This window comes from Lepidothrix coronata, unplaced genomic scaffold (genome assembly GCF_001604755.1).
Source record: "Lepidothrix coronata isolate B3197 unplaced genomic scaffold, Lepidothrix_coronata-1.0 Scaffold39, whole genome shotgun sequence".
Classification (NCBI taxonomy): Eukaryota; Metazoa; Chordata; class Aves; order Passeriformes; family Pipridae; genus Lepidothrix; species Lepidothrix coronata.
The window spans coordinates 5,735,236-5,748,601 of NW_016690219.1; the positions used below are offsets into that span (position 1 = coordinate 5,735,236).

The following is a 13,366-nucleotide window of genomic DNA, read 5'->3' on the forward strand; positions in this document are numbered from 1 at the left end:
AGCTGAATTTACTCACTTCTGTCCCAAAAGACAAGAGTTACAATGAAGAACCCAAATTTTTCTAGGACCAGATGTGCAATGAGTCTTCTAACAGAAATCACGACCACAGAGGTGCTCTTTAGTATTAGAAACTGGCCCCAGGCACGAGGATTCCATCTATGCTAACAAAGTAAACCACACACACACACTGACTCATCAGATTTCAATTGTCCATGTTATTAAAATGTTAGAATGGCTCATTGAATTCTTCCAAACATCTTCTGGGCATGTTCTGTGACATAGCCCACAACATGGTCTATTCTCAGGAAGCCACAGGGTTTAGGAGACTAGAGAAGCATAACTATGCTGACATCAGATGATGACAAATTGCTTGCAGGTATGAGGACGACCCCTGGCACTCTGTACTTCACTGGGTGGCACTGTTAACTAGGTTAAATGTAGTCACTGTGACCAGTATTAGGTCAATCCAACTAGTATCAGGCAACCTAACTGAATGTCCTGATCATCTGGAGGTGATCATGCCCTCCTGCCCCCCTATCAATGCCTATATTTCCAATACAGGCAATGGAGAAATAATTTGGAGAGGTCACTTTTCCCTTTTTAGTTAACTGTATCATAAACCAAGTGAAAGTTAATGATGTCTAGTCATCCATGGTCCATATAATATTCTGCTGAGGATAAATGGAGCTGATTTTGTTTCTTTTTTTTAAAAGTATATTGTTAGAATATTCCTAAACTAATTTGCAAACTCGCCCAATGCAACAACATCACAGGGATGAAAAGGCCTTATTCTCAGGTCTTTCCTAGTGTTAGGTCCTATATTGAGGAATCCCAGGGGATAAATTTAACCTTCAGGTGCTGAGGCATCCTGAGAAGCCAGAGGGAATGCTTGAGAGGGAAGACAATAAGACCATCCATCCTTTACAGAGAAGCTGGGTTTCAATGCTGGTGGGAGACCAGACAAGACAGAACCTGAATTCCCACTACAAGAGGTCTTTCCTTCAGAACTCCTACTGCTCAATTTGTCTTAAGGGTTGGGGGTCAAGAATGCAAATCCAAAATATCCAGGACTTCAACTTGCAGATAAACCGGTGCACACAAGCAAATGTACAAGTATTGGTGTGTTTACACAAAGTAAATAATAAAGCAATTCACACATTTCAGGCATTTTCTAATGCTAGTTCAGCATTTTCTTAAACTATAAGCCTTGCTTCAAATGTACATGAGCTAAGCCAGGCTTAACACTGCCAAACTGGGGCTAGTTCAGGAAAAAAAGCACATTTTAAAATGTCAGAGTTAATATGCTTCCAGAGGGGAACTATTCCTGTTCAAGAGATTCTGTACCTTGTTTGCTCTGAGCATTTGCGGCTGGGAAGCAAGAGATGGATTTGTTTGCCCTTAGTTTCTGTAACAGTACTTCTGCCAAGGAATTCTGTTATGAATGAGATCACTCAGGATAAGGTGACAATGTTATGGGAATCAGCTCTGAGGAAAGGATTACACCTGTCTTATTTAAGGATTTCTATTTTTCCATATAGACAAATCTGTAAAGAATTCCAAGACCTTCTAAGTCAAGACAGATCACCCCTCGGATCCTCCAGACCGACTCCAATATTAGACCTCGACATCCAGAGACATTTAACACATTTCAGGTATGATTTTGAAAGAGGAACTAAATTAACTAAAATCCATAATTTTGATAAAGACTGCATGTGATGTTTTGATAGTGTTTGTTCCCTTGCTTAAAAGACATCCAAATAAACAATTAACATCCATAATCCCTGCTATCTGTGCCTATAAAAAGTGCAGGTTTGCCCAGCAATGTAGTTTTCAAGCTCACTGCGTTCAACCTGCTTCTAGGACCACAGTCTGGGTAGAGTAATTTTCTACATCTACTGGCCAAGTACCTTCATCTGTCCAGAAAGTTGTCTTGCTCTGAGTGTGACTCAAGTCACAGGTCACAAGTGCATGGTCCAGAAGTGTAGAAACTCAAGTTCAGAGTCAATATAAATTAATCAAAGTAGAAATAAAAGGAGGAACAGACTGAATCCTTCACAATTAACTAAATAGTTCCAGAACCTCTTCTATGCCACTGAGACCATTTGACATCATCTTACCATGATCATACTGTTAACCCTTTGGCTTCTGAAGCAGACTGGTCTCAAAGTATATTACTGACTAAAATAGTTTTACTGCACTAATTCACTAATTTACTAAGCAACACCCTGGAAAAGTCTGCTAGAATGAAAGCTGGCTCAGACTAAAAAGCCAGAGATTGCTACTATATTTAGCCCCAGCTCCTGGGCCTGTGCCCTAGAAACATTTAATGTACTGGTTTAAACAGCCTAAGAAGCTCTTATGAAGACAAAAACCCATGGTACATGCACACCAACTCCAAATTTCATCAGAATTTTATCCAAGTTATGGATAAAAGTGTGTAGATGTTTTGGGATCAGAAAGATTTATTAGCCCAGGAGTTGCAGTGCAATTTCCTGTTTTTTTGCTTTAGGCAATGTGTTAGATACAGTGAAGAGTGAGGTGGGAACTTCCAGAGGGCCACTTTGAAATAGGGGTCATCTAAGACATTTATCAAAGATAAGTTTGATGAAACATCCTAGAGGTGCTCCCGTCTTTGCTCAGACCACAGAGGGGAATACATAACTAGATGAGGCTACAGATTTTTGGGGTTTTTTCATTAATTAGCTGATATATGAAAAAACCATCACATAAAGGATTGTTCCAGAGTGTTGTTTACAGAATATAACACCAAGCAGATTTTATAGTCCTATATAGTCCTATAAAGACTGTTGTATATTCTCTGGCACAGCCAGCTGAGCCACTCTTTTTCCATTGGCTGGGCAGACAACTTCTGTGTCCCAATATCCCAACATCTGCTAGTTATTAAGATTCTGATAGAGCATGAGGCACCCAGCAGCCACATACTAATGTTTAAACTAATGTTTAGTCCCTCAGACTTTGAATAGAATCCAAAATACCCACCATCCCACTTCTTCCGTCTAGCTGTTGGGGTGTGGGGAGAGGCAAAGGTAATTCCTGGTCCACAAATACTCACATGCCTGTTTATTCTTACACATCTGTGCATCCTATACATATACAAACCCACCTACCCCACTCCTATTCTCATGCACAGGCACACACATACCACTTGGGTGTATTATACTTTCCCTTATATATACACACTCCAAAACACCTGACTACACTTATTTATGCAGAATACTCATAGAGGGATTTTAATGGGCTACCTAAGCTTGTGGAAAAAAAGATAATTCCCTGTAACATCCACATAGAGTACATGTGATATAAGGTAGCTAAACCCCAGGGATTCCTGTGTTTAAAAAAGAAATAGCAGTCAGGATAAAATGCTGAATGCTTCAGCTACTGAAGCTGTCAACTGGTACAGCCCCCATCCTTCTTTCTCTGCTGCACTTCAGTAGGTAGGAGTACAAAGCTTCTGCAGGCAGCTCCTGGATCATCCAGTCCTTTCTTTCAATCTGCTGTGGGCACTGAGTGTTGGACTGAAGATGGGCACCTGGACAAGTACAGGTCTTGATCCTACACAGACACTTCCCTGGATTTAAATCAGTCTTCTCTGATTGTGCCTGTGGAATGATGAGTGCTGACAGGCCCAGACACTGAGCTCAGACCATATTCCTTTTCCATCTAGTGCAGAGATGTTGATCTGACCAAATCAGCTCCTGACCCAGACCTCTAAGTCTACTCTCCTACATGCAGGTGCCTCCATTTCAGCCAGCTGTGTATCTTCTGCCACGGTCTCTGGGCATCTCAGGCCTGTATAGCCCGGGAAATCTGCATTACGGTTAAGCAGGTCTAACATAGACACCTACATCAGTGTGGCTTAAATTTCTCTCTAAACTCCACTTGACTGAACAGTCTGGTCTAGATCTCCAGCTGAGTGGGAGTTTGTCCAACCATGCTAGACATTTATACTGTAAACAGCTGAATATAGTGTAGGTAAAAAAATCATTATTCCTATCCCCTAAATCCAGCAATCTTCACTCCTAGGTCATCCCAACCCCTTCTGCCAAAATTTGTCTTTCTGAGATTGCATATCATAGAACCACGGAATCATAGAATGGTTTGAGTTGGAAGGGACATTAAAGCTCATTTTGCTCCAACCCCCAACTGAACCATGGGCAGGGACACCTTCCACTAGACCAGATTTCTCCAAGCCCCATCCAACTGGGCCTTGAACAATTCCAGGGATGGGGCATCCACAAGATGCTCCAAATACCACAGAAGGCATTTAAGTCTGTTTTAAATGCCAGAGAAGGTGTGAGGATGAGATTCACCATGTCTTCCAGGAGCATTAACTATTTTCTGTGTCAGGTTTCCAACATTGACTGGTGACAAACCACTGGGTTTCTCTGTGTTTCTCTGAGGGATGACCCTCAAACTGAACCAACCTGTGTCACAGGAAATTGGACCTGATCAGTTGGGGATGAGAGAAGTGGAAGAAATTCTTGGTACCCCAACACACAGAGAAAGCTTGATTGTCTTAATAAGTGGCTGGTCCTGTTATACATATGAAATTAATGTTATTTATGACCAAAATGCCCAAGAGCTGTTGGTGCTCTACAAATAGGTCTATAGCAGAGGAGACATAGGTCTGAAGCAGTGACTCCATACAGTCATCACAAGTCTTATAGCACCTATATGTTAGATGTTATCTATCTATATACTTGTTCAATAGTGAACTTTTCATCTTCATTTATACCTTTATTCTAGAACACTGTTTTTTTCCCCAGTAAATCCTTTGTTTCTATGCTGTAGAATTCTCTACATGGGTATGGGACCAAAGTATTTTATTTAGCAAGAATAAGTCAAAACCTTTCTCTAGAATCTCTGATAAGGTTTTGTGAAGGTTTTTAGCACAAAAATAATATGTTTTTGAACCACTATCAAATATGAGCTGATTTTTGATCATAGGAAAGCTCATATGGTTTCCTGCTGTTCATTCAGATTTAATACAACAAGAAGAGGTTCAGAAATTTTGCCTTGTAAATCGTAACAAAGACAGTAAAGAAACAAGAAGATGATAAGTTGGTATTTTTTATTTTTATGTATATGCCTATGCCATATCAAAAGTGCTCAAAGTTTAGATGGGCCTTGGAGCAACCTGGTCTAGTGGAAGATATCCCTGCCCATGACAGGGGATTGGAACTAGATGGCCTCTAAGGTCCCTTCCAGCCCATACCATTTTATGTTTCTATGACATCATGTCTGAAAGAAAAAGAGATTTTTTTATGACCATAAAAATTCAGAGGAATCGCACAAATCTCTATTATTAAAATAAGTACTAAGATAGTGAAAGACTTTTTGAAAAGCTATAACATCTGATCCATACAGTGGAATCTGATCCAGTACTACTATCTTGGGGTGAAAGGAATAAATTACCCTACAGCTTTTGAGCATGGAGTTATGCGCTCCACTGGCTTCTGATGTTACTTACTCAGTGTTAATTATCAAGACCAGAGTTCACAGACTGGCACAGGTCAGTTTGAGGCAGTTCTTCCTGTTTCCTCTGTTTTAAATCTTCAAGCCTACTGTTCTCTCTGAAGTTTTTCTGCTGAGTCCAAATTCATCAAGATCTGTAAACATGTGTCCAACCTGAAGTACAGGATAGTCCCCGTGAAGGGATCAGAAGTGCTGGGCTTGCTCAAACTCCAAACTCAAAGTTCACATCAAGCATAAAACAGGGGAAATCTTCAAAGGAGCTGCCAGTGAGCCTGAAAACTGCTGAATTTTGCACAACTTTATGCAAAAAAAAGAGGCTTCTCTACCACCCTTGGTACAACAGTGTTTGTGCAGCTGCTCTCTGAGATGTCCATCCAACCTGAATTCAGAAAACTCAATTCTCCACGAAGAATGATTTTCCAATATTGTTTGATCAGGAGCAGACAATTCTGTAGAGCCTTAAATTTGTAGCAGCAATTGTTGTGCACTATCTGAGCCAGGGCTGTATTATGTTTGCTTCATTCAACATTCCTCCCTCTTCAACATATTTTGGAGGACATTACTGCAGAGAAGTTATATTGATAACTTCAGTTATCAATGTGCCGTTGAAGTTATATTGATAACTTCAAATAACCTCAAATATATTAATATTAGCAAATAGAAGTAGTGCCAGGGCACAGGCATTTGATACCTGGTGCTGCTCTTTATTTGCAGAATTTCTGGGGTTTTTTTTCCTGGTCTGACTAACACTGTCTCAAAGTATTCCTGAGCACAGTGGTGCATATAATGTCACTAATATATGTGTAACTTGAGAATTCATGGAAGCACCAGCCCTTATTACAGCCCAGTCAGGTGCCTTACCTGTGCTATAAATTTAGATTTGCAGAACTCCAGCCTTATCAGAGCTGGATCATAAATCTCATGGGCTAAATGTTGGGACAGCTTAGATTTCTAAGCATTATACAAGTGTTCAAGAAGAGGTGATACATTTTAGGGCTGCCCAAGCTGTCTTTCAGCTCTTCTGCAAGCTGAAAGGATTGGAAGAGACCTTAAAGATCATTTAGTTCCAACCCCCTGCTGTGGACAGGAACACCTTCCACTAGACTGGGTTTCCATCCAGCCTGGCCTTGAACACATTGAACAAAATTAATCCTGTGGGTTGCATCTGGCCTGAAAGTCACCACTTGAGTTATCCCATACCTAGTTTTCGAGGACAGAATAAGGACTAAGCCACAGGGCAAACAAAATCCTGGAAAAATTGATTTCTATTACTAAGTGCTGAGACTTTTCATCCAGATACATGAGCATCTCGTTGTCCTCTAAAGGCTGTCCTCTAATGCCTGTAAAGGCATTTATGAGTTTGTTATAGAAGAGAGCAAAGTCAGCATATCAGTATTAGAAAAGAAATCCAAATTTTCTATATCTTTAATGAGAAGTACCTATTTTTCCTCACCATTTGCTTCCAAAGTGGAGTGAGCTACAGGAAAGGAAGAGTTTGTGTACTCTAACTTTGCTAATGAAGCTAAAGGTGACTAAAGACATTCCCTAGCTTCAGTTTCAGAACCTTAGGGTGACTCACCTGATTGGTGAATCTGGAGATCTAGGGTCATTTTAGGTGTAAAAGGACATCCTGTCTCACATCCATCTGCTACTCCCTCAGTCCAAGGGTATTTTGTGAGTCCTGCATCACATCTACCAACCCTATAGATAACTTTAAACATCTCATGGTATCTCTGGCTACATGGATTAACCTGTGTGTTCACTTTCCAACCCTCCTCTTGAAGCTGTTCCCCTTTGCAGAAGGAAGTTTAAGGCTGGACAGAGAATGAGCCCTTGAGTATCGTTATATCATATTGTAGTATTTTAAGTATCGGAATGTAGTGGCTTCTGCATCAAACCAAAGCTGGAGTTCTGCACCTAGGATCCTGCTTTATTCATTTCACACTTAAATCTATTGATAAAATACCAAACCAGACCTCAGTTTGTACATTCTCTCTTCTATTCCACTGTTATATCTGAGATTCTTCCAGGAACCTGAAAGTCACACTGACATGTGTCTTCATGTCTTTGCCTTCATAACCTGCCCTTGCATCAGAAATGATCTGAGAGGTTTTTTTAAATTTTTGGCAGAATTTATTTTAGTTCCCCAAAATCTCATGTAAACTAGAGTTACCAGAAAACCCACAAAAAGTGACCCACATTCTGTGCTGGAAAGCCAAAAACATAACACAAAAACCTTTCAAAGAGAAGACTTGCTGAGATCATACTCGAGAGATCTGTGTCTGTGTCTTGGTTTGTACATACAGACTCCTTGACCTCGTTAATCATCCTCTTAGTCTCACTTCACTTCTAAAATTGGGTATAGACATTTCTTCTACATCTGTTTTTGGGACACTTGTGTCTATAAGAATCTGGGGTGTTTGGAAATTTCAGAAATCCTACTAATACCTTCCAACATATAGGGAAAAATGAACACCCACCGATTACTGAAGCTGTATTTGATCCTTTAACTTCAAGGTTACATTTCATCAAGACGCAAAATCACACCCAGATCTTCTATTTTATGTGTAAAAGATAAAGACAGTAAAACAGCAAAGGGAAAACTACTTTCTTGTAAGTGACATTTCTTTCAGTGCAGAGACCTTATAAAAACAGACCAAAAAAAAAAAAATAATAGGTTCGGAATACTAAAGTTGGGTAATGAAAGCAATCAGCATCCTCACAGATTATTCTGTGTTCTGATTCATATCCAACTGATATGAAATACCCTTTCCATGAAACGGTTTGAGACAGGAGTTTTGTCTCTTAGCCTGGAGCTGTCAGCCTCCTGCCAGAGCCTGGCATCACACTGACGAGGTGACACAGAAAGTGAGAGACAAGAAACCAGAGTCACAGACTTCGGGAGCAGCGAGAAAGTAACATCCTTCCTTCTGAAGGGAAGAAGGGACCAATGAAATGGGTTTTGAAGCTCAATGTGTTTTTTAAATTGTAACAAGGAGCCAAGCCCGAAGCCTTACCTGCCTTTAAAGATGTTCTCACCCCCTTTTATATATTTATAAACGTTCTCGCTTTTTTTACGCTTCTTTGCTTATCAGGAGGTAGAGCAGCTGCTGTCAGAATTCCAGTCGTCTCGATTAGCAGCAGCCTTCTGTTGGGAGGCACGGACTGGAAGAAGCCCGATGCACAGTGGAGTTTGTGGTGAAACACCTCTGGTGCCCTCTAGAGTTCCCTGATTTCAGGAGCTCTCTCGAACAGGCTTTGGATTTAGCTGAGGCAAAACGCTGGTGTCCAGTGCTGAGGCACCAGGAGACAACAAATTGATTCTTTCTCTTTTCTCTCTCTTTTTTTTTTTGTTTAATTTTATTTTATTTCTTTTCTTTGTCTCTTTATTTACCACAAGTATCAGAGTGCCTTTCTCTGGGATTTTTCCCTCACTCCCTTTCCAAGGGATTCCTTTTTTGATCTTTCCATAGCGAGATCTCAATCACCTTCTCCTACTCTGCCCATGAACAAAATCCTTTTGGAAGGGTGTGAATTTCTAATATTGCTTATGATTTTTATCATGAGTTTTATGATACTATTAAAGCCACAATTTATGGAGTCAAGAAAACAGAAGAAAATCTGTTTTCTTTATCCACTTCATTAACAAATTAACAAATAAGTTCCATAAACATGGAACTTATGGGAAAAGAAACAAATATACTTTCATCAAGATGTCCTTGATTTGTTTTTCAATCCAGCAGTTCATATTTCTTAAAACATTTAAGGAACTCTCACATTTACCGAAATAAGGAATCTTTGGTCTACAGCTCAGAAACGCTCCAGAATATTGGATGTTTCAGATATGTCTTGGATGTTTCAGGTGTTGCCTACACAGTCCTTTTAGTCCCAAGGTCAAAAATACACGGAAATTTGGAAATAGGGCGCGTCAACTCTAGCACTCCCTTCTTACTTTCTCTGTTGCTTTTACACATGGTAGAAGGAGGTCCATCTGCTTAGGAGGACAAGTGTTAATACAATTTTTTGAGTATGAACAGAAAAAAAAGATGAGGGCCTACTTTGAAGGCAACTTCTGTATGTGCTGTTTGCCACTCTGATTTATAAACTACTTATTCCTGTAATATATACTGGCCACATTCCAACTTTACTTTGAATATCAGTCTAAGTTAGGCCTAGTGACCTTCTGAAGGAGAGTTATCACAATTTAATTCTCTGGACAGCTTTCACAGGACAGGTCTTGAAATCAACAGAAGCACCTCAAAGTCAATATATTCAACTCTATCTTCAAATGTAACTTGTATTAGGGAAGAGATACAAATATTTTACAATTTCCTTTACAGCCATCAAAAGTCTTATCAGACCTTACTATCTGTCACCTGCTGTGAATTGTTGAATTTGGATAATCACTAAGCAGTTTCCATGTTCAAAGTTCTGAGAAAGTCTGACCAATAAGTTCAAGCTTGCTTTGTCTTCATTATCATTGTTTTAAAGCTCTTATTTATTTTAAATGAGGGTGTAAACATTCAGTGCAGATGGCCCTTACCCCCCCACTGAGAGGGAAGCTGTTTCTTCTGCTGCCTGTCGGAGCTTCAGCAGCCTGGGGTGTGGAGGAGTCCTTGAGGTAGTTGCCAAACGAGACTCCAAGCCTTCAGGCACACTTGGATCTTTTCACTTTTAAGTAAGGCCATCATTAAAACATGAGCAGACATAATTGCATCATAGCACTGGGCAGAATTGCAGGTCTGGATGTCCTTAAGCATCAGGATTCATAATATGTTGGCCTGATACTCATTGCCTTCCTCCTGCAGCTCTCCAGTACCAGACTCAGAAATTTCAGCCTTGCCTTTTAGAGCAATAAAGTTGGTTTATAGGAGCTGTAATGGGATGCACTACAAAGCTGAGAATGCCCAGAAGACTCCATTATGAAACCACCATGTTTAATTTTAGACTTATAAACCCAAAAGAAATTATTATAATGAAAGCAACTCCTTTCATAGGTGTGAAGCACACCAAAAATGAACCAATTTCAGCGTGAGCTCAATTAGCCTGGAAAGTCAGGCAGCTAAATATGACTTTCAGGAAACACATTTGAATGCTTTGCCATTACTCTTCCGTCTGTCATGTCTGATTTAAATGTAAAATCAGATTTTCTCCCCAACTTGAAACTTACTTTCATCAGCAAAGGGAAATTAAACAACTTTCTTAGATTTTTCAAAGACTTAAACTTGCAGAGAAATAAAGTCCACCAAAATTAGAGCAAGGGGAATTACTGATAGAAATGTAAGATAAAGTAGAAGATAATATCTCTCAGCCTTTTTATGCTCATTACCTAAAGTGAAGCTAATAAAATACACCCTCACAGGAGCTTGGCAAGAAGGGGTGGTCAGAAGTTTTCTATAGAGTGGTTTCTCTTAATAAGCTCCATGGGAAAATTAATAGGCTCTGCATATCCCCATCTGTGGAGAAGCATATACTCATCAGGAACTGAAAGTAGAGTTGCCATGAGACTCTACAGCATCATTTCACTAAAACAGAGTTGGCTTTTTAATAAGAAATACGATGTTATATTGGTAAGAGCTGCCATATATAATGATCACTGGTAATTAAGAGGCTAAACTGGAAAGAAGATGGACCCCTTACCCATCCCATAAAATCCTTTTTTTCTATGAGCACTAGTTTTCAAACCACAAGTTTCATATTCTGCTCAGGATAAAGGAGCCATATCTAAGTGTTTCTATGTAAGCTGGATGTCTAAACTTCCCATGTAGTCAATGAAGATCTAGGGCAAGATACAGCTGAGCCTTTTTAGAAGCTATCAGGTATTCCATCAGTCCACTGCTGCTTTAAAAGGGTGTTGTTCTCCTATAAACCCTCTGCATCATTACCTGTTCACCTGACATAGATATCTCTTTACCACAGAGCACCTCAAATATCACCTGACTCACATTTTTATTCAGCTTGACGGAGCCCTCAGTGTAGCCAGAAGGATGGTGCAGCTCATCCTGAAGGAGGCACATGCACTTAACGTGCTAAATCAGTCTCCAGATTTCTCTGGCTGTACTGAATGAAGTCCCAGGGCTCAGTTCAGTTGCATAAACAATGTGAGACGCACAGGGGTGACCTGCTGGTGTCCAAACACCTAAAAGCAAGGTGGATTTCAGTCCTATATCTTATTTAGCAAATCTGTGCAGATGTTCCAGATGTCATGGGACATCTCAAATCACTGTAGATTCTTATAGATAAGAAACTACCTTAAGTCCCCTTTGCTAGTAATGGGAGTTTAGGCACCGTTGATGTAAATACCTTCAAGTTGGTACCTACACTTACATACCTTAAACTTTTGTCCTATTCTGGTATTTTCCACAGTCTTGTTCAACATTTCAGAACATTAAAGTTTGTTCTGACCCCTACAGATCATTTCTGAAGCAATCTCTGTAAGTTTTCAAGGTATACTCTGCAGGGTGCATTGAGCTATCAAATAAACACAGTATTATTACTTTTGTTCACAAATTGAAAGAATTAATGATGGAAGACCAGAAAGTTTCTTTTCACTTTAATCCTTTGATAAACTTGCTATTTACTTTACCTTGTTGATCTCTACATCTCCACTGAAAGGAGGTTGTAGCCAGGTAGGGGTTAGTCTTTTCTCCCAGATAACAAGGGATAAGAGGAAACGACCTCAAGTGGTGCCAGGAGAGGTGTAGATTGGATATTTGGAAAAATTTCTTCACTGAAAGGGTGATCAGTCATTGGAAAAGGCTGCCCAGGGAAGTGGTAAAATCACCATCCCTCAAAGTGTTCAAAAATATGTAGATATGTTGCTGAGGGACGTGGTTTAGTGGTGGCCTGGCACTTGGTGGTTTAGTGCTGGGTTCATGGTTGGAACTGATGATCTTAGAGGTCTTTTCCAACCTAAAGGATTCTGTGATTATATGATTTGTATCTACTGGAAACAAATTATTTCAGATACTACCTAATTCTAAAATAAATAAACTAATTTCTTTAGCATGCAAGATTATAAATATTTTTTTATATGTCTTGGTGTAGTCAGTTCCCCAAATCAAGACCCAGAAGATCACATAAGCAGTGTAAAAATCTTGTAAGCTCCATCACGTTTTCATTTCTCTAGATTTAGGAAGATTAGAAAAGATGATAAAATGCAACACAAAATCTTGAAATCAGCTGACTCTTAAAGTGACTTGAAAGCTCTTAAAATACTCTTATTTGTATTTTACTTCTAGTCTAGTTTTTACCACTATCAAAAGCATGACTTACAATGACTTACAATGGTGATGATGATTTTGATTTTTCTGGTGTGCCAGGCATTTCTAAAAAGAAAATAAAATTAAACCAAGGTATGTTTACCTCTTTTTTATGCTAAATTATAAAGATCCAGATATTGCTACAAGTCCAGGCTTCAAGTCCAAACTTCATTTGGTATTATTAATTGATGTCTGCAAAATACTCCTTGTAAATATTTAATCATCATTTTCCTCTCGTTAATAACTGGGGATAAACATAAATTCCTCCTTTGAAAAGTGCCTGGAGACTGATGGATAAATATTCTAAATGCAAGTTATTTGTTAATAGCCTTTTAGAGACCTTTTATAAAAGGCTGTGCCACTCCCAATATGAAATGGGGAGATATTTCCAAACGGAGCTCTCATTTTGGTTAGGATTCACATATCTTTGGTGTCTTCCCCAGGATACCAGCTTTCCTAGCAAACAGGTTTCCCATGTCTAGCAGACAGATCACCCTAAAATACTTCCAGCATCCTGGCAGTTGTCCATGCCCTGTAAAACCTCTTTCTCCTTGGTCCTCACTTTTGCACTTTTTTCTAAAAGTGCTGGAAAGATTGAAAATCCAAAG

General features: G+C 39.5%; 1 protein-coding gene across 4 annotated transcripts in view; it reads left to right on the forward strand.

Moving 5' to 3' along the window:
* The window catches only part of TFAP2D (transcription factor AP-2 delta), a 47,589-nt gene that overhangs the window by 31,682 nt on the left and 2,541 nt on the right, over positions 1–13,366 (forward strand). For all 4 annotated transcript variants that reach the window (XM_017813006.1, XM_017813008.1, XM_017813005.1 and 1 more), the window contains one exon: positions 1,539–1,652. In XM_017813006.1, the coding sequence (XP_017668495.1) occupies positions 1,539–1,652 (114 nt within the window). The remainder of the gene's footprint in view (positions 1–1,538; positions 1,653–13,366) is intronic.